General features: G+C 38.6%; 1 protein-coding gene across 1 annotated transcript in view; it reads right to left on the bottom strand.

Moving 5' to 3' along the window:
- LOC306881069 (supervillin-like) overlaps window positions 1-24,655 on the bottom strand; it is a gene marked incomplete at both ends in the record, with an annotated part of 38,348 nt that extends 13,693 nt beyond the window's left edge. The window contains 16 exons of the mRNA XM_079434969.1: window positions 848-983; window positions 3,774-4,359; window positions 5,921-6,491; window positions 7,927-8,013; window positions 8,183-8,447; window positions 11,063-11,158; window positions 11,721-11,857; window positions 11,994-12,058; window positions 12,193-12,227; window positions 12,508-12,678; window positions 18,528-19,251; window positions 20,454-20,617; window positions 20,989-21,046; window positions 21,148-21,227; window positions 22,133-22,196; window positions 24,598-24,655. Of these exons, the coding sequence (XP_079291095.1) occupies window positions 848-983; window positions 3,774-4,359; window positions 5,921-6,491; window positions 7,927-8,013; window positions 8,183-8,447; window positions 11,063-11,158; window positions 11,721-11,857; window positions 11,994-12,058; window positions 12,193-12,227; window positions 12,508-12,678; window positions 18,528-19,251; window positions 20,454-20,617; window positions 20,989-21,046; window positions 21,148-21,227; window positions 22,133-22,196; window positions 24,598-24,655 (3,297 nt within the window). The remainder of the gene's footprint in view (window positions 1-847; window positions 984-3,773; window positions 4,360-5,920; window positions 6,492-7,926; window positions 8,014-8,182; window positions 8,448-11,062; window positions 11,159-11,720; window positions 11,858-11,993; window positions 12,059-12,192; window positions 12,228-12,507; window positions 12,679-18,527; window positions 19,252-20,453; window positions 20,618-20,988; window positions 21,047-21,147; window positions 21,228-22,132; window positions 22,197-24,597) is intronic.
- Window positions 24,656-27,163: the final 2,508 nt, after the last annotated feature.

Below are 27,163 nucleotides of genomic sequence, written 5' to 3'. Positions count from 1 at the left end.
CACTCTATATACACTGCAAAGAATTAAATGTAGCATGTATGTGCTTTCATTAGAGATGTAAAGTATTTGAGCAATAGTTCACTACTAAAGCATTATTTTAGAGAATTTGTCCTTTACAACAGTACTGTTAAAACGGAATACTTTTTACTCGTTTACAATTTAATGCAGACTTAAGTACAAAATACTTTTGTATTAATGTCATCAGGACTTAAATCTTTCCTCAATTAATTTTTTTTTTCTTGTAACAAGCCAATAAATCATGCTCACATTAATTAAAATTTTGTATAATATTCTTTATATTTTCTTTTATTAAAATAATTATAAGATTATAATATTTTTTCCCACTGTCAATAAGAAATCAAACAATGAGAAAACAGATTTTTTTGACAGCTTTCTTAAAAAAAAAAAAAAAAGCATAAAAAATACTAAAAGGGGACAATCTTTTTTTTTTTTGGACTGTATTTGTACTTGAACCCAAGTACAGTTTCTCAGTACTTTTTACACCCCTGAATATAATATGAAAAACAACGACTATATGAAAACTGCAGTTAAAGAGTATTATTTCATATGAATGTAAAAAGTTAATTTATGGAAAGAACATTACAATATTAGTGTTTCAGATCATAGACACCACTGTCTATTTATAGACATCACACTGGTTATTACTTGCACCCAGATGTAGAAACTATTATAATAGTGGGTAGCTGGTGGGGACACAAGACAATTGTGGGAACACTTTACTTAAAGCCTTTATATATAATTCATTATAAAAGAAATGCATTAATTTTGCCTTGTAACCCCTGTGATGCATTTCCAGATTTGATGTTGCTAGGCTACAGATACTTACCTTTTTCTTAAAGCCTTCCTCCTCCATTATTTGACTACTCTTCTCGCTTACAGACACCACTTCCTGTTTAACTTCCTGCTTCTTGTTGATCCTGTTTTTCCAATCTTCCTCTCCACTCTTCTTCAACATGGCTAACCTGAGAAAGGCAAGTATCAAACGCTTCACTCCATTTTGAACTGATGTTTACACTGTAGATGTGAAACTCATGCAGATAACTTACTGTACTGTAATATAAAAGGAAAGAAATGACAACAGAAAAGTGTTTGTTGTACAACACACTTTTCAGAAATCCCACCAAATACTACAGCATACAAAATTCTTCACAATTCAGCTTTCTCATGTGACTTTGTCATGGTTTGTTGTCTCTATCTCTCGCTGTACTCATTTCATCCTGCCCTGTGGGGAAGGCTGGGAGATCTAAAATAGTGCTGTCCGCATTATCAGCGCTCACCGAGAGCAGAGATGACCCAATTTAATTTATAAAGGCAAGACAGAAGGAGAACAGCTCCAGTCAACCTGCAACATCTAAAGCCATCAGCACACTCCAATACATGTGCCATTGTTTCTTACACTGCAATATGACATAAGTGTGCTGTTCATCTGCTATAAGCAAACACTGCTTTAAAGGTGTCATATGATGCTTTTTTAAAGATCATTATTTTGTGTGTTTGGTGTAACAAAATGTGTTGACATGCTTTAATTTCAAAAAACACATTATTTTTCAAATACTGTACATTATTGTAGTTCCTATATGACCCACCTCTCTCAAACGCGTCGTTTTCTACAAAGCTCCTCCTTCCGACAAGCGCAGTCTGCTCTGATTGGCCAGCTGACACAATGCATTGTGATTGGCCGAACACCACAAGCGCGTGTCGGAAATATAATGGCCCTTACCATAATCGCTAGCTTCAGCTTTCAAAGTAAATATAAAGACAGTTAATAATGTCGTTAGTTTTACCATCAGTTCAAGCCCAAGAGGGGAACAGAGTCACGTGACAGACACAGTGATGAAGCTTGTATGTGTTTGCAGTACACAAGCCGCAGTTAAGACAGCTGACTCCACTGTGATGTAACCCTGTCTCTCTCTCACACACACACAACGCGTTACTCTAGACTGCGCATAACTCTGCATTTGAACAGTCAATAGCAAATACTTAAACTAATAACAAAACATACTTACAGTCGCTGCGCCAGATTCAGTGTTGGGGAAAGTTACTTTTAAAAGTAATGCATTACAATATTTACATTACAATAATTGCGTTACTTGGCTAGAAAGTGAATCGACGGTTACCAGGGTGATTTGAGTCCTTGATGATTTTGACAGCTCTATTTTTGCAGCGTTTGAGGTAGATGTCCTGCAGAGAGGCAGGCTACTTTTTATGGAAAGTAATGCGTTACGTTACTTTTGCGTTACTTTTTAAATAAGAGCAGGGCTTGATTGTTTTTAATACAAGAAGTTCTAATTATAGCAAATGTAAAAGCTCTTTCACACCAAAAAGTGTAATGAATAAACCTCAGGCTGAAGGAAAAGTAAATTCACATCTGTAAAGTAGAACGCAGGAGAAGAGGGTTCAACACTCTTCAGCAATAAAAAGCAATGAAGCACAATTGTTAGTTTATCTAAAATCATTTTTGGCTTATTAGTATGGTTGAACTGGATCAAAGGTCAGCAGCAAAGATATTGGTTAATAAAATGGGATTAAACTTAAACTTATTGTTTAACATTTTTAAGTACTGCAAGTTTGCGTCATATTCTGAGTTTGCATTTCACTGTTTTAATTCATTTGGATGAATACTAAATCTGTTTTTTTGCGAGTGGGATGAATTAATGCACATTCACATTTAGTCTAGAACTACAGTAACAGCATGTTCACACAGCGCACTGTCAGTCAATAAATGGGAAAAAAGTAACTGGCGTTACTTTAAAAATATATATATATTTTCTTGTAAACTAAAAAGGCATTACTTTACTAGTTACTTGAAAAAAGTAATATAACGTAACTCGCGTTACTTGTAATGCGTTACCCCAACACTGGCCAGATTGTCATGGCAAAGTCAGAATTGACCCCTTTTTTTTTTAGAAATAGCCTTTGTGCACAGCCAGCCTTGTACTCTACTAGGGTCACAAAACAGTCGTCCACAAAATGCACAAATTCGAACATTTGGGTTGTGCTGTTCTGTTGTAAATAATCATAACTTATGATTCCTAATTGCATCTACTTTTGGAAGGATAAATTAAGTGCTTTTGCTTTCGCATAGAAACACAGCGTCTCCCTGACATGGCTGCATCAACACTACTGCGGTTACTGAAACCACGCCTTCTTTCCTCGCGTGCACATTTGGGCGGCATTACGTGAATATTTCCTCATTGTGATGTAGACATGTGGGGGGGGGGGGGGGATCAGGCTTCTTTTTAGATAGAATAAATCCTTTTGTGGGAGACTTTGAGCTTTGTAACTCTGCAGATCTTATACATGCACAAACAGCTACATAACACACTAAAGAAAAGGAAAACAAGAAATGGCATCATATGACCCCTTTAAATTAAATCGACCAATCACTGCAGATTAGAGTCTCGCAAAGGAGGGGTTTGGAAAAATGAATCGTTAAACGTATCGTTTGGGAGTCGTTGAGCAAATAAGGTAAAAATAAATGCATAAGAAAATGAAAGTGTTTTTTGACATTGCATGCATGTCAACCTGTTGTTGGGGACTCCCAAAACCAAAATATGAATCTTTCATAACCCATTATAGCGGCACTTTAATTTAAAAATAATTATTTATAGTGATAAATAGGATTTTTACTTCCAAAATTTGACTCCTTTGCTATTATGCCATATTTTGTGTGAATTACTATAAATGGGATTTGCATATTGTATGTAATGTATGCTGACTTACAACGTAAAAGTGAAGTAACCAGCACACACCTCTCTTTGATTGACATAGATGTCATGGCCTCTGGATCTTCGTGGATCTCTGGCTTTTGGTCTTTGGAGACGAGACCAGACGGGCCGTATTTTCCCAGGATCTCTTCTTGGGGCTGTGCTGGAGGTGGTATGAAGCACTGGGGTTTTGGCTGGGTTTGAGGGGGTATCTTGGTTTGAGGGGGAATATAGGCATGTGCCTGATTTGGAAGGAAGGACTGAGGTTTGGGCTGGGTCTGCGGCGGGACTCTAGGCTGCACCTGCCGCTGGTGTTCAGGGAACAGCTGGGTTTGCCGTGGAGGAGCCTGAGAGTCAACGTGGATGTAAGGCTGAGAGTCAGAAATGAGGCGTGTTTGCGGTTTGGCCGGTGTCTGTGGTGGTGTTGGTGGGCTGTAGGGTTGTGTTTGAGGTCGAGCGTGGGTTGGTGTGTAGATTTGAGGGAGCTGCACTGGTTTTGGTTGAGGCTGCGGAAGCGTGTAGGACTGGGCTTGCTGGAGGTAAGTGAGAGTGTTTGAGGTATGTGAAGAACATCTGGAGGAGACCGCAGCTGTGCTCACCGTCCTCACAGGAACACTGGGATCAGAAACATCTGGAGAAACGCATTGAGATCCAGCATGAGAGCAAATACACAAAGACTTACAGCCAGGGTAAATCCCACAAGAGCTGTCAGAAACATGTCTATTTCTCCACAAAAAGAAAAATGTTTTGCATAAAAAAAAAAATTAACCATATTTTTAGGACTTTTAAGATCTGTTTGTATTGTGACATTAATGTTTTTGTGAATTTGAATTGAAAATCCACTAAATCTCCATTAATATAATCTCCATAATGTAATGTGAAAAATTATTTGAATTTCAAATTATAATGTTTTTTGTTTTACATCATGGTTGCATTTGTTGCACTACCTTTCAATGTAATGGCATTCATTGTTTTTAAAACCATGCTGATTTACTTGAATAAAAATCATTGTACTTCAAAATGTTTACTTTAATACAATAAATGTTTTATATTTCTAATGACAATCATTACTCAAAGAAGATAATTATGGCAATGAGAATTTTAAACAAAACAAAATAAAATATGGGAGGTAAAATTATGAATTGGACATGACATCCTTGACAGAATTATTATTATTTTAATTCAAAATTGTACTTGAATATTTTGTTAATACGGTTAAAATACAAATTTCAATATCTGAGGAAAAGCCGCTTTAAAAAGAGAATTACAGTCATGACAATTAAAAAAAATATATATATATATATTTTTGCTCTTATTTTTTTTTTGAGGGGGTGGGGGGGTGGAATTATGAAAATGGACATGACAAATTTGATAGGATTCATGAGACTGACCCTATAACCAGAGGCAATATCAGTACTAATTAAATCAAACGTAATCAAAAGACAGCTCAACACTAATATACCAAATATCATATTCAAATATTTACATCAATCCATCCAGCTAATAGACAAATTTGTGTAGCTATTCAATGCACCAGATACAGAAAAAAAATGCATTACACATCACACACAGAGTCATGTTTATCAGAGAGTTCAATCAATATCTGACACACATGAACGGACAGCAGCCTCTAAGCACCACTGCCACACAAAACACACACATGAACAATGTTAAAAACACCCTTTATCCTTTGAAAGCCACTGTCGCATTCTGCCATCATGGCTGTCCTTTAACATGTGGCAAACGTGAACCTAATAACCCGCTGTGTTTTTTTTCCTGTAGGCTGACTGCATGCCTATCAGTGTGTACTGAGACACACTTCCAGCCGTCTTACCGCTCCCGTCTCTCATTCATTTCCCTCTTTACTACGAAACAATTCACACACACGCCTATTGCTTCCAGGCAAATGGATAGTAACAGCTTTGGCGGGGAGTGCAAACAAAAGCAACAGAGCCACTTCTGCCCGATTCATTTCGGCATCATTAGTTTTGCGCGACAGACAAAGAGAGCCGCATGCTTGATGTATGATAAATTATGCTAATCACATTCGACTCGAGCAGCATGTAGGCTGGAGGCCGGTTAACCCAATCAGTGCAGCATGTGTGTGATTGTGTGCACAGAGACAATAGACACAGCAGATTGGTTTGCACAGCATCTAAACCCCCTTTCTTTTTCATTCTATCTATCCTTACCTGAGACGATGGCTCTGGTACCGTTTCCTCTTGCCGTCTGATGGGCATCTGGCGAGAGGTAGCCTCCCTGTGAGACGGGTGTACCCTCTTTCTCCCTCTCCCGTGGGCCGCTCAGCTCTGACTCTCCCCTGCCATGAGGGGGTGTGTGTCTGAGTGCATGTGTGTGCGGAGGGGAAATCACACTGGGGATCTCTGTGTCTCTCTCCTCTCTGCTTAAATACCCTAGTCTTCCTCTCCGCCCACTCTCGTCGGCCACACCCTTGCCGTACACCGATTGGCCAGGTTGCTCTGTGGGGGGCGGGGACTGAACATCAGGTGTGGGTTTTTCCCCATTCTCTGTAAGACTGAAGTATCGAACTCCTCTCTCATAAGCTGGAAGCTGAGCAGAGACTGCCTGATTGGGTGAGGCCTGAGTAGTGGGCAGAGCCGCAGAGATCCCCATGCGAACATCTGCGGTCATTGATGGGGAAGCACTTGTCACCGTGGCAACAGAGGCCTGGGCGGTGACCGCGGTAACAGAGCGGACCAGTGATGCAGAGAGAGGTTCCAACTTCATGCTTCCATTTTGCAGCTGGAGAGATAGAAGGAATAATTATATTTACAGACGGAGTTTGCATTTAAAGAGCCGAAAGAGGTCAGAGGTCATATGCAGGACACATGATTCAGAGGCAGCTTGCAGAGATCAGATGTGCTTTGGCATACCAAACAACCTCATCAAACCTGATTTTTTTTACACCACTAATCATCATCATCAAGGTCTGTTTAAAACACAATTCTAATTCTACGTTCTTGAGAAAAAAACTGTCTCTCATAGCAAGCACAGAATTGCCTATTTAAAGGTATGGTTCACCAAGACAATTGTGTTTGGTCATTATTTCTTTCCAAACCTCTAAAAATAATATTTTTTTCTGTAGAATATAAAGAGTTATTGTGCAGAATGTCCTGGCTGCTTTTTCACCCCCATGAGTGTAAGTGAATGGGGCTGTTGAGCTTCAAAAAAGCACAACAGAAAATATAATATATATATATATATATATATATATATATATATATATATATATATATATATATATATATATATATATATATATATATATATGCGCGTTATCATAAATGTAGTTTAAATATGGCAAATATACTTTAATGTCATTTCTATTGAAACGTGTATGTTGTGTTTTTAAAAATATTTGTAATTACACATTTGTAATGAAGTTGCAATTTAGAACATTTAAATGAACTTAAATTTGAACTTCAAATTTTAAACAAATTTAACATCAAATAACATTACAGTTCAAATCATAATCAAGTACTCCACATGCTTCAGCATGTCATTTCTTTAAAGCACGACAAAAGATTAGTAAAACAATTAAAATGTACTTTACAACTTTTGCAGGAGAACCTTTGACATTATTATAAAGTGCACTTTTTAATTAACAAAAAAAAAAAAGGTTTACTGTAGTCAAGAAAGTGTCCTCTAAGTAAACTTAAGTGACCTTTTATTTCAATAATATTATTATCTACAAGTAGTTTTTCAAAAATATACTTTTAAGATTTGAAGTACAATACAGTTACTCCTTTTTTTGTTATATTCCATATCATCTGAAGCCATAAGGCCTTGTGTGAGGAAAAGATTCAATTTTGGAGCCTTACAGCCCCTGTTTTCCATATGCTTTTGCTGTGCAAAGAATCAGCGTAAACATTCTGCCAAACATCTCATTCATTAAAAAAAAAAACAATTTGAAATAATATGAGTAAATGGCTATTTTAATTTTAGGGTAAACAGTCCCTTTAATAATTTAACACAGGCACAGTGAAATGCAGAATTAAAACAGGCCAGTCTCTTAAAATAAAGTAATGAAACGGTTATAATGCAACTCAGCAGTGGAAAATATCCAGTTGGAAATGCAACATTGTTGGGGCCTCAGCAATTAACCAATCAGCAGCTGCTGCCAAGGCAAAGCTCTCACTGACCAGCCAATCAAAAGCCTCAGTCCAGAGTGTCTTACTTGCTCGCTCTGAGGGGGGCCAACAGAATCATTAATCACAGCGGGATGATCTGTGAGACCGGACGGATCTACGTCTTTTGTAAGCTCCTGTGAATGGCACAATGTCTCTGGAGTCAACTACAACTGCTAAATGATCTCTTTAATGACATCTATCTAAATGTAAAGCGCACTGGTGACCACTAAACTTAAATGTAAAAATTATAATAGTCTCTAAATATAGTGAACTAGCACACAGGTAAAACAAGGGAGGCCTCACCTGATCAACCTCGCCTTGGGTGATAGGTTGAGTCTGAAAGCGGGCGTTGGCTCTACGCTGGCGTGTGTCAGGATGAGGTCCGTTTGCTGATTGGCCAGAGGGTTGTGACAAGCGATTGAATAATGCCATCTTCTCAGAAAGGCTTAGTGTTGATAAGTCTGGCTCCTCAGGACCCAAAACCTCTTCTCTCAGAAACGCTTCCTTTGAAACATCATCTTTCTCCTGCTCGTGGTGAGTCGATCCATGTGCTGATGATGCCTGCAGACTGAGAGGAGAATTAGAAGTTGCTATACTACAATAAAAAGTTCTGCACACAGAGTGACCGAGACCAGTCCGGCTGCTAACAAAACTTCACAAAATACATCTTAAACAATTATATTAAGTATTCCAGTAAGTAAGTAATCCAGTTTATTCATTTGTTTATATAAATCTGTGTTTTTCAGATTAAGTCAGATCAGTCCTGTGAGGGCAATATTATACAGTAGGGGTGGGCGATATGGGAAAAATATCATATCACGATTTTTTATAGAAATATCACGATTCACGATTTTTATCCCGATTCTTTGTTAGTTTTACTATTTTGGTTTTACAAGTTGTCTGAGCATTACAGCCAAACTAGAAAGACAAAGATGCATGGCAGATATTTAGGCCAAAGTGGGCGAAGATAAAAAATCTGTCATTATTTTATTTTTCTTATTAAAAAATAAGAACAAAGATACACATTACAAATACACATAATATACAAATAAAACAAACAGTGCTTTATTTCCAGGTACAATAGGTGTATTTAGCAGAGCATTCAATGAAATTGAATGAACAAATATAAAAATAAAACACTAGATAGACTGATTCCTAAAGCAACTGTATTAAAGTTTTTCAGTCAAGAATAGTGAGTGATTTTTCTCTGTGTTTTGTTGTTTTGTTAAGGTTAAATGAATAGTTCCCCCACGAATTAATATTCTGTCATCTGTCTGTCAATTCTGTCATAATGTTTTATTTTTATATCATCATTTACTCAAAAGTTGTTTTAAACCGGAATGAGTTTCTTTCTTCTGCTGAACATAAATGCCATTTTGAAGAAGGTGGAAAACCAAACAGTTGCTGGTCCTCAGTGACTTCCATAGGATTTTTCTTTCCTACTATCAAAGTCAATGTAGACCAGCAACTGTTTGGTTTAAATAATGACAGAAATTCAATTTTAGGGTGAACTATCCCTTTAATGACAGTCGACAGCATGTTTAGTGTCCTGTCCCTTTAAGAGCTGCACGCATCTAATATACAGGCACGCATCCATTTCTCTCTTAACTATTTACTTTCATTTTAGAGATAACCAACTCAGTCTGTATGTAAACCTTGTGTGTTTTGACAGTATTAGCGCAAAATATAACTTAGTTGAGTAATCAGGCGCTGTTAGACAGGCGTTTTAGTGCGCGTGCTTCAGGTGTATGCGCTCAGAACAAGCGCACGTCAGACCAGCGCGCGAATTAAACATTTAACCAGCAAGGCTTGTATGCAAATAATGTACTTTTGCGATCGCGAATAAGTGCAGTGTCCTGTCTGAGTAACTCTACTGCTGTATGTGGTGTTGTACAGTATATAGAGACGGCGGCGCCAGAACTGTATTTGACAATGTGCGCGGTAGCGCGATACTACGATATTTCTTCAAAAGCAGATCGTGGAGACATTTTTATAGTCCACGATCAAAAATCGTCATATCGCACACCCCTATTATACAGACAGCTAGATAAATGACTTATATTTTTCTATTAAAACTAACAAAAACAACTAATTATACTACATAGTTGTATAAAGATAGTTAGACACTTCTGCATTAAAAATTGTGCAAAAGTGTCAAACTTTGTTTGACTCTCTAATTGTACAGTCAGTGGCAAGAACTTAAAAAGACGTGCAAAAATGGTTCTTGGTAAAATGGTTCTTTGATAAATGTTTTATACTTGTGTTTACACAGAGAACTTGCTGATCTCATATTATGGTGAAATTGAGCACTTAGATGAGACTGTGTTATAAGTAGACTGAATCATTGAGAGTCTGTTGTTTCACCCTAATAAACACACACACACACACACACACACACACACACACACAAACACACACACACACACACAAACAGAGTTCAACTCCCTACCTGGCCAAAATTCCAGTCCTCATTCTCAGTTTAAAAAAGACATAGGACTCACATAAACTGGTGTTGTGCTTTTATACTTGTAATTTCATTTCATTGATTTGCTCTCTTTGCCCTTCTAGTTAAAGTGAATCTCTCACCCTCTGTCACTCTCATAAAACTGTTGACAGACGGGTGACACCTCTGACATTTCAAAGCACATAGAGAATGCCAAATGTATTTTGCTACTTATGTGACTGTTTACAGCTAATCTGGGTGACCACGCGCTAATGTAGACACCCAAAAACATCAGCACATGCTCACACACATTAAAATACGCTCACTTTTTCATACACACAGGCACTTGCTCACATTTCAAAATCACGGAACTGCATAAACCCATAATTGCATGCCAGACATTCAGTTTTCACACTCCCAACAACAATTTACAACAGAAAGTACAATTCACCAGCAGATGGCGCACTGGCACAAAGATTCCCACAGAGACTTGCAACATTTTGAGAACGGATTAATCTGATGCACCAGTCAATGAATGAAAAGGGCAATTTGACACTTTCTTCTAAGTATGGTCTGAATTCTCTATTAATATGCAATCATGCTGTCAAAAGAACACACTGTTCTGTTTCCATAAAAAGTCCAAGTCAAGCAATGAATAAATTTAGAAACAGCATGCAGCCCAAGACAACAAGGCCTATATTCTCATATACACAAAATAAAATGAAGCATTCAAATGATACCTGAAACTAGTCATGGAAGTGCTGACTACAGCAGGACTGGGGATTCTGGGAGCAGTGGTTTGATTAGTGATGACTTGGGAAGGGGGAGCGGGGGAACTTTACAGGTGGACAAAAACAAAAAGTAAACAAGTAAACAAGAATCGGTGCAAAAGTAGGAATGTATAAGCAATCATAAAAACATCAGGGTCAATGTAAAAAAAAAAAAAATCAGCATCAAATAAATGATTATGGGAGTAGACAATGATGGGTTTATCCCTTAAAGGAATAATTCACCCACAATGAAAATTCTATCACTGTTTACTCTCCCCCTTGTTGTTCTACACCCGTATGCAGTCATTTTTCCAAAAACACAAAAGGAAAAAATTCATGCTGCTCTTTTACAAACACTCAAAGTTCCTAATGACCACAAGCTCCAAAAACAAAAACTCTACCAAAGTAGACCATGTGAGCTTTGTGAATTCATACAAAATACAACACAAACTTAATAATTCTTGCTTCATCAGAATTCTCTTTGTGTTCCACAGAAAATACAACAACATGAAGGTAAGTCCACAGAATGTGTCACTTCTTGCCAAACATTTTTTTAAATTGTAGTGACGAGATTCATTTAATATGATAGCTAAATCCTTTACATAACCAAAAGTAGGAAATGACTTACGTAGCAGCAATGACAACTTCCTCTGTCGTGACCGGCTGTGTCCGTGAACGATCCTGTACTCGTCTGAGTCTCCTCTCAACCGCAGCATTGCGTGATCGAGGTTTGGGGACACCTCCCTCTGAAGTCTTCTCCAACTCCTACAAGACAAGATGTCAAAAATAGTTTGGTTATCCAAATTTATTGGCACTTTTATATTCTGTACATGTGTTTTTGTAATCATTAGTTTCGTGTGATTTCATATTACAAGCTGTGTATGCTACAGAGATTTGATACCCTGAAAAGAGACCTCTTGGCTGCCACGCTCATTTTAGCTCGTTCGTCCAGTTTTTCTTCATCCACTGGACAAAAAAAGAAGGTTAAACTTAAGTTACTGAATATACAGTTTATAGAACAGTTGTGTAAAAGAATGACTATGGCCAAATCACTGTTGCAGATATTTGGTTTGTTTGATATTGCTTAAATTTTGACTCACATTCTGCATGTTCAATCTCTGGACTAAGACGGGACCTGAAGATAAAAGTAGAAAAAGAACAAAAATAATTGACCCCGAAGTGTTATGGCATGAAGACTAAAGAAAAGAAAAAAATATAACTACATAGCTAAAACAAATGCACATTATAGAAACTTACTTAACCTTTCAAAAAAATGCTTTCATATCCAAATTCATATATTCAGTATATTTATTAAAAGACTGTGGGATACTTGAGCATAAAACAATGACAGTTTACCACTATTGATAATAAATTAGTGGTTTGAGTACAACATTTGACTTCCTGTTTCACTGTACCTATCAGACTCCAGCCTTTCGGCTGATGTGATTGGCTGGGTTCTAAACCTCTCAGATGACTTCCTGTCATCTCCAGGGGAAATGTAACGTCTGGGCCGACGTGCTCCACTTTCCCGGTCACTGTTGACAACTGGATCAATCTCCATGGAAACTTGGTCTCCTTTAGACTCCCTTTGTTAGACAGGAAAGATTGTCTTAAAATACACGTTCAGAATTTGTTTAGTACCAAGCCTCTAAAGCAACATTTGCAGAATAGAAACATCTGCAGAAAAAAACAAAAAAAAGGTCTCAGGGCACTTTGGGAGACTGAAACAGTTGAGACTGAATTTTATCTTTAAAAATACAGAATGCTGCAACAAAACTAGTTTAGATAAATCCGTCTGGATCATCCCAATTCCGCCTAATTTTAGAGCAATACATCAAATCAATCAAGAAATCACACAAATTTTATTTAGCAATGACAATCATGCATTTGATGAAGATAAAATCAAATTTCTTCACGCAATGTCAAGGCAAGGTTAAGATCAAGCAGTTTGTACCATGGCATCCAATCTACAAAATCTCATTCTGATGCAAATATAGTTAAAGGATATTAGATTAAGTGTTTTATATGCAAAGTCCATTCAGATTTAGCTGCTTGGATGACAAGTGGCAGAAAAAAAGGCAGAATTTCACATCCAATTGCTGGGATTATTACTTAGCGGTTAGTGGGTTTAATCATCATCTTTGATAAAACTTTGATTTAGCATGCTGACATGCCAGTTCACATACAGCTCAGGTCTGCGTCCAGAAGCATTCTCCAGGTAGGAATGTCTCAGCTTAGCCACAGAAACTCTAGTGTCCAAGGTGCCCATTTCACCATTGGCCATACCACTCAGCTCTCTAGTATGAAGCCCTGTACCCAAACCTATTGCAGACTCTCGACTGGCAGCACATTCCAGACTTCTCAATGCAGCAGATCGCTGAGCTACTCCAATATCTGACATGGAGCGGATTCGCACCTTTGGCCTCAGGTCACCTTCATCCTGGCTCACTTGATGTTGAGCTTGTGGGAGGGAGGAAACTTTCTGCAAGTAGCCTCCGACGTCCCCCACCCTATGGTGTGGAAAATGCTGTTCATTGGTTAGCTGTGTGGGAGCTGTGTCCATTTCTTCAGGTAGATGTGTGTTTAACCTCTGCTTTCCTTTCTCAGGTCTTTCAAAATTATCATCTGGCTGGCCCATTCGATGCACCCCTTGCACTTCCCATTCATCAAACTGTCCAATTTTACGTACCCTTCGTTTCTCCCAATCATCTTCTGATTGGCTTATCCTTCTCCGTCTGACATGCCCTTCTTCATTCTCTGACAGATTGATCCGTCGTCTTCTACCATGCCCTTCTGCCACTTCTTTTTGCAGGAACCTTTGGCCTTCTTTCTGCTCCTCTACCTCTTGACCGATTTTCTTATCACCATGCACCAGTGGTTCAACAGACTGTACAGTGTGGCATTGTCTTCGATCAACTTCCCATTCTCTTTCTTTGAATTCGTCAACTTTCCTGACACCTCCTTGTTCCATCCCCTCTAACTGGTGAGTGCTCCAATTATCTTGACTCTCCTCCTTTTTATTACCAACTACTTGCTTGTTTTCTTCTCTTTGACCAATCTTCCTTACACCACGTCCCACTTCTTCACCTTTCCAACTATACTTTGTGCCACTTTCTACCTCCCTTTCTTCAGATTGACTGGTCCATCGGTCATCAAGCTGTTCTCGGTCTTTTAGTAGACCAATTATCTTTTCACCTGCTATTGTTCCCTCCTCCATCTGAGCAATTCCTCTTCCAGTAGGCTCTTTCCTTTTTTCCAATTGGTACAACTTTCTTCCACCTCTCTCCTCTACCTCCTCTGACTGGCTGATCCTTCTAATTCTCCGACTTCCCAAACCTTCATCAGTTTGTCCACGCATGGGATCATCCACACTCTTTTGCCTGCGGCGGATCTCTGAGGGTAGCACAGCTTTTCTGCTCTTAAGTAACCCTTCTGAAGCTGGATCCACTCTGGATGCTGATCGACCTTCTCTGTGAATGGGCTGAATGTGATCAGCACTGGCCCTTCGTCTAGTCTCTTCACCCTCTTTGTCAGAAGGTGTCAAACTGGCTATGGGCAAGCGTCCTTTGGGATCCAGTGTTTCAGATTTACTAAGTGAAGGTCCAGGCACAGGGTGAGCTTCATGAGCATTGGAAGATGAAGATAGATGACTAGATGTATGGGAAGGAGCTGAGTGAACAATTTGTCCATATGCTGGAGGCAGTGCGTGGACTGAGCCATACTGCAGAGGTTGGCTGTGACCATAATGCCCTTGTGACAGACGTGAATGCAAGGTGTGTTCATGTTCATGTAGAGGCTTCTGAGTAGGTGCATGTGCTTGAGCAGGTTGGCAAGTGTCCCGATCCAAAGGTACTGGTTGCAGGATAGCCCGATACTTTTGTACAGGTGGTGGGGCATCTCTGGGACCAGGTAATGGCTGCTGGAGATCTTTGTATGCTGGGTGTGGTTGTTGTGAATGTCTGCGCATTTGTAATGGTTCTTGAGCATCTTGTCTATTTCGCTTTGGTAGGGATTGCTTGATTTGTCCAAAGCCAGACTGATGACCCAAGGTGCTAGGGTGTATACCAGGACTCTGTTCATAGTTTGGGGGCTCTGCACTTTGGGCACGCTGATGATTTCCAGTTTCACTTGAAACTATGTGCTGAAACGCAGGTGAGTCCATACTGTGAGTGCGCTGGAAACGTGGTCGCTCCGCACTATGTGCCCTTTGTTGGCGGGCCTCCTGATTAGGTTGTTGGATTGGGAGTTCAGAGTTCCGTGTTCGCGGTTGGTTTGCAGATTGAGGTCGGGGAGCTAAATATGGAGGGGCGACTGTTGGATGACGTCTGACAGAGGCTGCATCTACCCCTGAATCAGAACCCCTTCCCGAGATGTCCTCCCTTGTCTGTCTCTCTCTTACTCGTATTCTTCATGAAGGGAGGAAAGAGAGGAATTAACATTCATCCAATTAAAAAACATGACCTACTATCATCCTGAGAGAAAGTGTCAAATTTGTTAGAGATGATGATAGATTAAATTTTTTTTTGTCCCATGCATCAAGAATAAGAACCACCTCCTCATATTAGAATAGTATAGGGGCTTTCGCACCGTGTAGTTCTAGGACCTTAGTTCTAGGAACTAACCGGGGGCGCGTTTCCCAAAAGCAACTATGGTCGCAGGTTCCATCGTTACCATTAGAGTTCAATGGAAATTGCGATCATAATTAGCCAGCGATGCTTTTGGAAAACACACCCCAGTATGGTGATTCCTAGAGAACCTACAGTGAGGTCAATAAGTATTTGATCACCCTGTGATTTTGCAAGTTCTCTTACTTAGAAATCATGGAGGGGTCTACAATTTTCAGCATAGGTGCATTTCCACTGTGAGAGACAGAATCTAAAAATAAAAATCCGGAAATCACATTGTATGATTTTTTAACAATTTATTTCCCCCTTGGGCTGTTTTCCTTGGTGTATTTGCACCAGCAGCAGGAACTCTGAAGCGGCCAACAGCGACATCTTTATTCGCAGCATTTACAAACATCAACAACCAGTGAATGGAGGACGCCATGATTGGAGCTGTTGTTGTTGTGTGTTTAGGGTTTTGTGATAATGAAAATGGAATGTAAACAAGATTTTCATGTTCTTTCAATCATATAAATTGTACTAAATCTCCCATGACAACTTGCAGTGTTACACATCTTCGAGGATGAGAAAAGAACAACGCTGCAGACAACAGGTAGCTAAATGCTGTTAACGCTGTTTTCCATGTTCGTTGAGTAAATATTTTTACCTAGCTTTTTAAAAATTCTCTTTAGCCGATGTTTCATATGCGTTTGGCCAATCAGCATACACTTAACGTCACTGGTAGTTCCTACAGAACGTTTTAGACCCTACTCTGAAATAGGAGCTAATTAAGTTCCCCCAAACAGAGTTCCTAGAACTAAAACCGTTACTAATTCCTGCGGTGCGAACTCGCCAAAAAGTGGGTACTTCCGCCAATAGTTCTAGGAACTATGAAAAGGTTCCTCTGGTGTGAAAGCCCCCTATGTTTCAATAAATTAAACAGCTAGCTTTTGCCTGACATCAATATGTTAAACATTCAAGGGGATAAAAAAACAAACACCCAACATATCTTTTCAGAAATATGTTCTTCAATAGCTGGAAAGCAAAGTCAAGTTATTTGCAACCCTTTTGATAGCCTAATGTAAATACATTAACACAAATTAGTGCCTTGGTAACCATTTAAAGTTAATTGTAAGCATTTATTGGTAATCTCTCAACCAGAAGTGACTCCACAACACAAATGAGCTCCACCTGTTATATGGTTTTTTAAGTGAAAAACTGAAAAGGAATGAAGCCAAGTCTCATTGTTAGGAGCTGGTCTCTGGTGAGGGGCAAAGGTCATGGGTTTAAAAAAAAAAACGGATGGAGGAAGAGGATTAACAAGGGAAATGTTTGTCAACATCTAAAATGACTATATATGGAGAAAGTCAAGGTAATGAAAACTAAAGGGTGCAAATGTATTTTTGTGTGCATGGACTTCATATGATATAAGGTCAAATGTTGGAAAATGGAGTTAGCGGGTCAACTGGGGAAATTTGAAGGGTTACACTCCCACTCTGATACCTGGATGGCCAGTTGATTTGAGAGTATGATTCACTGTCCGTGTCCCTCCTGAGGGACCACTCACTCTGAGAGACAGCTGCCAAGCTAAAGAACACAGAGGCCCAGACCCTAGTTATCACAGTAACATCATCATGACATTCAGCACTATAACAAAACACACTCGTGGCTTTACCAGCCCTCATCTAAATAGACCATTGCGATGTCACAAGTAAAACGTAAAACGTCTGTCCATTTTCCCTGATTGCTTCCTCTCTTTCTTGTGTAGTTATTCAGTTTGATATAAGGTTCCTCAATTAGTCTCTGACATCATTACTGCCCTAGAGGCCTTCATTTAAGTATGATGATCTCATCAGTTTGGACATCTTTCTCCTCAAGGGATGTTTAGAGTTTCAAAGTTATGTAACACTTCAGACAGAACACACACACCTGTATCTGGATATAAAAATTATACAGTTATCATTATATAAAATATTAGGGGTCTCGTATAACAATCACAATGACATACACAACTTGGGGTCAGTAAATCTCAACATACGTCATCTAATCTGAGAAATTTACTGCTTTTCTCTACTTATCTCAAGATAAATTTTATGAATGTCTGAAAACCGATTACTGTCATACTAAATAATGTGGATTTCTCATCCACTGCTATGGGGAGACTAAGCTTTGAATATAGTGGGCAATGCAGTATCTTTCAGCAAAGCTTCAGAGTGAAATTCTTGCTGATGTCCAGTGAACAGTTCTACATATTTCACCCCAGTTCACCAGCTCTCCGGCATGACTATAAACCTGACTAAACAGAAAAGCTGGTCCATTCAGCATTTTTACCAGGAGTATGTTCAAGAGCTTCAGCATTATCGGAGTAAGGCAAAAAACAAAACAAAAAAAACAACAACATTAGTCCTTGCCGAGGTCCACCACTTTATTGGAAAATAAACTATGGGAATTGTTAACCCTGTTGCTTTTTCTTACTTTATAGAATGATTTACACAAAAAAAGCAAGCGCTCAGATCCTGAATTTCTAATTTTCTGAATAAAAATCGATTTTCTTTTCTTACGAGAATTTGTTGTAAAGCAGATCTTTGTAAAAATTATTTATTCCCTTACCCATAATTCACATACCCATTAACTATCCATGTACCCGTTAACTTCGATGCCTTCAATATGCTATCATTCCTTTAAAATAAAGGTAAAAAAAAAAAAAAAAAGCAAGTCCCATACCAACTTGGTGTTTTAAAAAGTATGCCAACACAGGAAGAAAATAACAATCAAAATCAAGGTCCTCTAACACATATTTTTAAGATCCAGAACAGAGCACACATACTTACCCCTGTCTGTTGAGGATATTTTGAGCTTGCTGCTCGATGAACAAGTCTCCAGGAGAGATGCCATATCGTGTTGTAGGTAACGAAGCTCTGCGCGCTGTCCTAGGAGAACTTGCTACAGTGACAACAGCGACACCCCTTGCTGGTTGGGCTGTTCTTGTTTCCATTGGAACGGGAGCTTCCTGTGGGCGTGGTTTCATACTTCGGTCAGGTGCTCGTCTATAATTTTCCAAGTTCATTGCCCTCTCTCTCTCTCGCTCGGCATCAAAGCCTGATGGAGGAGGAGCTGGATTGGGGGCGGAGTCAGAATGCACGAAGACCCGCCCTATTCCTGAACTGCTGTATTTAGACCTGCTGCTGCTTCGGTCCTGCCCCTCATCCTGCTCTTGCAATGCCCCGCCCCTTGTCCTGCTCTCACCACGTCCCCTGTCAGGAGGAGCCCCTTTGTCTGACAGATCAGACTCTCTCTGTGCACGTGTGTAGCGTGGCGCGTAAACCAAATCCACCTCCTGGTCAAGGAGGATTCCGTAACGTTCTGATAATTGTCGTCGACGTTCAGCTTTGTAGCGTGCGATCCGCTCGGCTTTAGAGCTGAGGCTGGCTGCATCAGAACCGGCTGGGGTAGGGCCGACTGGCTCAGGGTGGGCGGACGACTGTGGATCTGGACGTGTCCGAGCTCTGGAGTGTCGCTCTGCAGCTTCTATCTCATCACGGCTGTAGCGCCGCACTGTAACGTAACAAATAGAGAGTAAGTAGGAGATCAACAAAACCTTGTTCAATTTAAGTCTACGTGATTTTTTCCAGCTGTTTTGTCTACCAGATGTCAGATTACTGATAAAAGCAATACCACACCTCTTTTCCTACGTACCAAAGTATAAAAGGGTCATGAACTGCCTTTTTTTTATCATTTTGTACTGTTCTCTGAGGTCCACTCTTTTACATCAAAATACATCATAATTTAGAAGTAATAGAACATTTTCTGTCCTGTTTTTAACACCCTTCATCTGAACGCTCTGTTTGAATAGGTGTGGTGGATTGTAGACTCAGAAGTAAACTCCCACTGGTATGATTGGCTAACACTTGTGTATGTTTGACAGCATACGTTCCTCATAGATGGACACTGCTGTGATTTAGGTTAAAAACGCATAAATTCTCTGTACATATCAAATGATCTGTAATAACAGACAAAGAAATAGTGACTACGTAATAAAAACAGTTACTCGCACTCTTGTGTGGTGTGACATTACTGTCAGATCCAATATATTCGGCATTGCATCATCTTTTATTTTCAATTTTTCTAAAAATCCTGCATCGAATTGGACCTTGTTTGTAAACAAATCCACGGTAAAATAAAAAAGTGAACAAAGGACCGAGTTCTTACTGATGTGATCTGGAAATTCATAAAAAATAAAGTTTATCCATGCACTCTTTCCTAATGTTGGGACTAGAAGGAAGGCAATGGAAAGACTGTTTTTCCACAACTTGGCACTGCACAGAGTCTTGATGAGTCATTTCTGCGCCATTTCTAATTTCTGAACAGACCTGCGTTATTTACCAACTACATGCATAAATGGGTGGGCGGGGTTAAACAGCGATGTAGAAGCAGGCGTTGATTTTCTTCTGCGGAGGCGATGTTTAGCAACACTGGCACATTCCACAATCTGTTGTTTTGGCAGATTGGCTTCAATATAAGCTGTTTTTAGACTAACAAGAAAGTTTTGAGTTCTGAAACTTACAGGATGTTTTTATAGTACAATGACCTCTTATATGTCAAAAGATCAAGATAATGTTTATTTATCAGTTCATGACCGCTAAGGAGATTTGTTGAAATAATAGTATAACAAATAGCAGTCGTAATAGTGACTCTTGCCTTAGCTGTGCACTGTACACTATATTGTCTGCTTACAGAAATAAACTGTGGTGACCTACCCACAATGCCTGGATCACTGGCATCTGAAGCACGTGTATAGCGTGGTGTGTCCTCCTCCAGTAGTCGGTTGGTCACCAGGCCGGCTGTGTGTTGCATGCTTGTAGTAAGAGCAGGTGGAACATCAGCCTCAATCCCCTCCAACCTTCGTGCAATTCTCTCTTTCCTGCATGATAGGAACCCATTATATGCAGTGTTGTGGTAATTCGATATTGTGGAAGACAGAGCCTAACCGTGACAGTGCTTTTTGTAAAAAAATGCAATTTATTAGTTACTTATAAATGTAGCATTTCATTTTCAAATGTAACATTTCTCAACACTGACTATGTGTTTTCACTCATTTTACATCCACTTTTATGCATTTTGAATGCATTTTTACATTGCATTCAGGGTATGCATTAACACATTTTTATGCATTCCCATGGGAATCTAACCCTTGACCTTTGCATTGCTAGTGCAATATTCAACTGTTTGGAGCTTTAGTAATGCCATGTTAATTTTAATATACACAGAAGACTTTTGCGAGACCAAATGTACCTGTTCATTTCTGGATCACTTCTGATAGAGGTTTCAAATTGCTTCCTTAGCTCTGAAACTAAAAGACAAGCGTTTTGGTAAATATCCAACCTCAAGGAAAAAAATCGTTATCATAGTCCTTCAACTTTTTAAGCACAATGTTATCTTAGCTTTTCTCACCTTTGGGCAGTACAGCAAGGATGTTTGCATCAGTTTCTGTTGTACTCTTAACCAGTGATGTCCTGTCATCCACGCCAAAGCTGAAAGTAAGAGATAGAGAGTTCATGATTCAAAACAATAGAGATTTATTAAATGTGTTAATGTCAGTAGACATAATACATTTAATTTCATTTTGGTCTTCCTGGCACTTATTGAAAGGAAACTGGAACTTCAGTAAGTGTAACCCTAATCCTAAAATCTGATTGATTGATAGCAATGTTGTTCTAGGATCAACGATTCAAATGTTGACCCAGGAACATGTCCTACTTGGCATATCAGAGTATAAGCGCTAGCTGCTTGGCCACAACTCCAAACTGATTAATTATCTGGACTTTTCCAACACCTAAAAAAAAAAAAATCAGATTTGGCACCGATTGCCTCCAAAATTCTACACTGGCAGGTCAAGAGCAACCTTACAAATGTTCCCATGTGACATTTTAAGATGAATTAGCATTAAGGATCCTGAACGTTTACTTGAATCTCACCACAGGAATAGATTAGCTGCTAAGGTATTTATTTATACATCTAGAGTTCCCCTTCACCATGGTACCAGTCCTGCCAGTCCAAACAGCACACTCCAATTACTCCTGTTTACAGCACACCCTTCACTACGCATGCTACTATCCACAACGATCTGTATATTGATTCTTCACAATTACTGACCAAAGTAAACTAAATGTCTACCCCTTTAATTTATCCCAAAACGTGCATGACACAACACACAATCAGTGTCCTGAAGTCCATAGAGCAACACAGTATCTAACAGCATAGATTTCTGCTGAAAATCTCTAAAAGGATTTCCAATAGCATCTTATCAACCACATCTAGTGCTAAGTATTAAAGAACAAAGAGATTAATTCAGTATTTAATTCAGCTAATGGGATCAGCTTTAAAACAAAGAAAAAACTAAATATCCTTCAAAATTGTGAGAAGAATGGATTCTGACCTTACTGCTCTTTTCTTTAGTAGTGCAGGGCTGTAGAGCTTAGCAGAAGCTTCACCGACAAAGCCTGTGAAAAGAAACAAGACAAAATCTTAGGTGTCTTTCACAAGACAATTCACCAAATCTATCCAAAAGACAAAAAATAAAATGGATCATAACGGCCTGTTCACAACAAGAAGTAGGCTATTGCTACAACAATACTTACTGTATACATTTTTAATGATCGTTCTAATTGGTTGATAAGGAAAGTTCACACACTGATAAATGACACTATAATTAAATAATTACGCAACCACTTTCATAACAATGAAAAAACATTACCAATCAGAATCCACCCAAGTTTAAAGACCTTGAGCACTTAAAGCAGCAGACAATAAAATAGTAACACGTGCTTATAATAAACATTACATTGTCCATCAGTGCGAATTGATTCTTGGTGTGAATGGGCCTTAACAGCACAAACTGAATTTGGCAGCTCAACTTGAATAATTCTGTGCACTTAAAAGTGATTTAATGTTGCTTACAGTGAAGTTAAGCAACCCAAGTTAAAGAAAATACAAATTTATCTTAGACAAAAATTTAAATGGAATATTTCTCCAGAAATATGCAACCTGTTGGCAACAATGACTAAATATTTAAACACATTCCATCTTGACTTCATGTTTTGGCCATTTAAACCCATCATATTGTACAGACAACAGCCTGAGTTACTGCGTTTAGCATCCTCCAGTGTGGGTTGCCTGATACATTTACCCCCTCCAAAGGAGCACCTGGGCTGAAGGGACCACTTTAAGAACAAGCTAAGAAGAACAAAGTCAACGTGGGTGTGACAACATCCTAATTAACTTAAATCAAGTCTGGTGGACGAGTTTCCGTCCCAGGGTTGCCAGAGAATCATGTCAGGAAGCTAACAGCCACAAATTAGCGGCGAGGAGACAAGAAAAAGGCATCGTCTAAAAATACCATTTGGGGAGATCAGGGTAAAAAAATTAATAAATAGACCCTGCTCAAAGATCCACGCTCCTTAAAACACATGTAGTTCACCGCACAGAAAGACAGTCCTCCAGTAAACACTTTTACACAAGGTGTGCATGAAGGATTTTATGATCTGATGTGTAGACAGCAAAACAGCAATTATCACGTCCTGCCATTAGCACGTTAACAGTGTCGACACACGGTGTCTGGGGTCATTTCACGATGAACAGTACAATCTGTGTGACAGCTGCAGGCACTAGAGATTCAACCTCAAAACAGTTGCGACTGAAACTTTGGCAGCTGGAATGGAGAGATAAGGCTTAGCTAGAGGTCACAAAATTAAACAAAACGTCTTAGACTGACTGAGATGCTAAAGTCTATTACTGTTCTATATCATTGTTCAAAATCATTGTGTGATCATTTGCTGCTCAAGAAACATTTATTAGGAACATTTAAACATTATCAGTGTTATATAGGAGCATTTAAACATTATCAGTGTTATAAACAGTTGTGCTACTTAACGTTTTTGTGGAAAAGGTGATAATTTGTGCAGGAATCAATGATGGAACAGAAAGAACAAAAGAACAGCATTTATTTTCAACAGAATGCATTAATGCAACCCTGCTTGCATTTGAATACATGTGCAATTATAGGTGTAATTATTTATATTCTGTTTAATTGTGCTTGTCCACTATTAACCTTTTGATGAAAAAACATTTAGTCAACGTTAATGCATGTGTAAAATGTTGATTTGAAAAAAATAAAAAATAAATCAATGCTTGGCCGATAACGGTTTTTTTTTTTTTTGTGATAACAGGCTGAGTACAACTATAGTATATTTGCATACAAACTAATGATATCATAAAAATTACACATTTCTGAATTTAACTGAACATTTACTTTGCACATTAATTTATTTACTCAGTTTAAAAAAAAAACAAAAACAACAATAATTGCATACTTTGTATCCATAAATCTCATTTGACAAGGAGGCATTGACAGTCTACAGGTTTTCTGAACTGATCCAGGCAGGATCACCACTTAGATTCATTTGGCAACGGTCATCAGCTGATACAGACAATCTCAAAATGGTCAAATGCTTCTTAAGCAACCTTTAGAACACCAAGTCAAGTCAAGTCACCTTTATTTATATAGCGTTTTTAATCATGCAAATTGTGTCAAAGCAACTACACAATATCAGAATAGGAAAATAGTGGGTCAATAATGTAAAATGACAAGATTAAACACTCAATTTTCAGTCAAAGGCATTTCATTATTGAATTCAGTGAGGTCATCTTCCAGCTCAGTTCGGTTTAAATAAGTGTCTTTGCAATCAGGTCGACGATAGAGGAATTCAGACTTCTTCTGGTCAATTAATCAATCTTCATGATCAACAGAACAAGAGCAATATACTTCTGGTTTGTTCAATTTTTTCACACAATATTCAACTAATTTAAACAACTGTAACCAGGCACAGAGAGTTCAAGACTTACCTTGACTACACTGAGTGACGTGGTTGAGATAGTTAGTAATCCACGGGTTATGGAACATGTTGGAATGAAAAGGAAAGTAGAAAACGGAGGAAAGAGAGGAAAAGGACAGACAGACCTAATCACAGGCTCAGACAGACGAAGAAAGAGCAAGAGAAAGAGAGAGAGAGGGATCACCACGGACAGACTCGACGTGATGGAAATGCACAGAGGCAAAACTGGAGGGCTAAAGCAAACACACGGGAGGGTGGTAGAGAGAGAGAGAAAGAAAGAGAGAGAGAGGGGTGCTAAGGCAGCTCACAGGCAGTAATCTGATTACAGGCAGAAATTAGCCTGGATGATAAAAGTGGATTGTGGGAGCACGGTGGATTCCTGGACTTATGACACGAGCGCTCCTACATTTACACACACTCACACACATGCGTCAGCAATCCTGGAGTCACAAATACTCAGTGATGCAAAGATGAAAGTCTTTAATTAGGTCTGATATGCCTTAAACATCTTTTACTTTTAAAAATCCAAATAAATGTGAATCTTTGTTAAAGCTGTGTTAAGAAAATGCTGTATTCTTATAATGCACACTAAAGGACTGCTAAACAACGAAAGCTTGCGTCCATGTAATTTTGAGTTTTTATGCTAACCTCTAGGCCTATGAGCACAGAGTTCTGGGTCCACTTCTGCTGCATTGTGAGAGAGTTTAAGGTTTAGCTGGTTAGCATTGAACAGTTCCCCATGCTGGTATGCTGTAACTACATATGGCATTTTACATGTATCACAATACTTGCTTTTTGTGGTATTAACATTAAAAAGTAGTAATTGACCCAACTGACTGGTAACTGTAAATGCCAAAATATTTTGAAATATTTTTGAAAATTGTTGCATAGTTTTCAAGTCGATACACTTGTTTGCTAGCATTTCTGACAGTGTTATTTACTAAAACGAAAAAAAAAAAGTAGTCATTAAAATAGGGATTAAAAAAATAAATAAAAAATAAATAGTCAATATTGGCTTGAAATGTTGCCATGGAAAAAGCTAAAGCTGAAAAAAAAAAAAAAAAAAAAAAAAAACTACACAGAAATATTCAGGAAAAAATGAAAGAAAACTAAAAATGACAAATCAATTACTAAAAAAAAAAAAAAATAATAATTTTATATATATATATATATATATATATAAAAGCCAATTTAAACTATTAATAAAAATGATAGCAGTATATACAGTGATACAAAAATCTTTTTCAGCACTCTCATGCATAACATTAACGTTTAAAGGGTCTCTATCAATCACAGTGACTCATATTGCCAATTCTTACTGAAAAATGAAAGACCGCCGGCCACTACAGTATGTTGCTGCAAAGCACTGTTAGCATGAACATCCCCTCAGACAGAGAGAATGACAGACCAAGCACACAGAATGCAACAAGCCCATTTATTGAAACACACAGGCATATGCCAATAGAACATGGTAAAACACCACAACTAGGTGTGAACGTATTGCAACAAGTTGACAGTGGCATAGTGTGCACTAGAGGGAGCACTGAGAGCCAAAGGTCCTGTGGGGCTCACTAAACAACATGGAAAGGGGCATGTTAATATGTTTATAGCTAGGTATTTAACAACAGACCTGCTCTAACTGATACATTTTCATCTTGTCTGTATTGAAAAGGTATAGCTTAATACAAATAAATCAAAAGACAGTTTCATGATTAAACCAAATTAAAGTCTGAAAAGGTCTCAAATATCATAGCTCTAGCAATGGCTCCAAAAAATTAGTCTGCAGTGTTTTTAAGAAAAGCCAAGTCATGCTAGTCAGAGTGTTATAGTACCGGCACATGCAAACATGTCCATCTCTCTGTCCTCGGTCTTACTGCACCACTCAAGCACTGCTGCCCTTAATAAGGCAATGTGTGATGAGATTGGCTGAGAGGCCTCAAGGGGGTGTGGCTAACTTATGTTTATCCGGCTCTGCTGTGCATGTGCTCTCTGCTTTACCACACTCACTCATCTATCATATTTCTTTCACTCCTGGAAATCATACCTCTAGTGTTTTTCTTGTCCCTTAGCTTATTCTAGTATACAAACTGTGCAATAAACACGATGCAAAAAAGAATTTGAAGTAGCTATTATGAAGTAGGTGATGTTATGAAGGAGATATCTATTATTTACCTGCCCTGACTGCACAATTAGAGTGCATTAGAGACGTAAAAACACAAGCACAAATAACTAGACTCTATGCTTCCAGTAAGCCAATGAGTTATGACCGTAGTCTATTCTGGTAATTTAGAGGTTAGAAGCTGGTTACAAAGGGCTGTGTGTCTTAGTCACAAAAACAAACACAAAATTACTCAAACAACATTTCTTTAACACATCAATTAACAGCAATGAGAGAGAACCAATGTCACAATCTTGTTAAGAAAAAGACTCTCCATAATCTCACAACTGTCTCCCTCATGTTTCAGAAAAGATCTGTTTCTCAAACAGGTCTGTCAAAGCCTGGTATTATTAGTCAAAGGATGTAATTCAAAACCAAATTATATGCACAACGCTATCCTCTTTAGCTCTCTGCTCTA

The sequence above is a fragment of the Barbus barbus genome, assembly GCF_936440315.1.
Source record: "Barbus barbus genome assembly, chromosome: 15".
NCBI classification, from domain to species: domain Eukaryota; kingdom Metazoa; phylum Chordata; class Actinopteri; order Cypriniformes; family Cyprinidae; genus Barbus; species Barbus barbus.
Note: the sequence above shows the minus strand (reverse complement) of the source record. Positions and strands in the feature narration are given on the sequence as shown.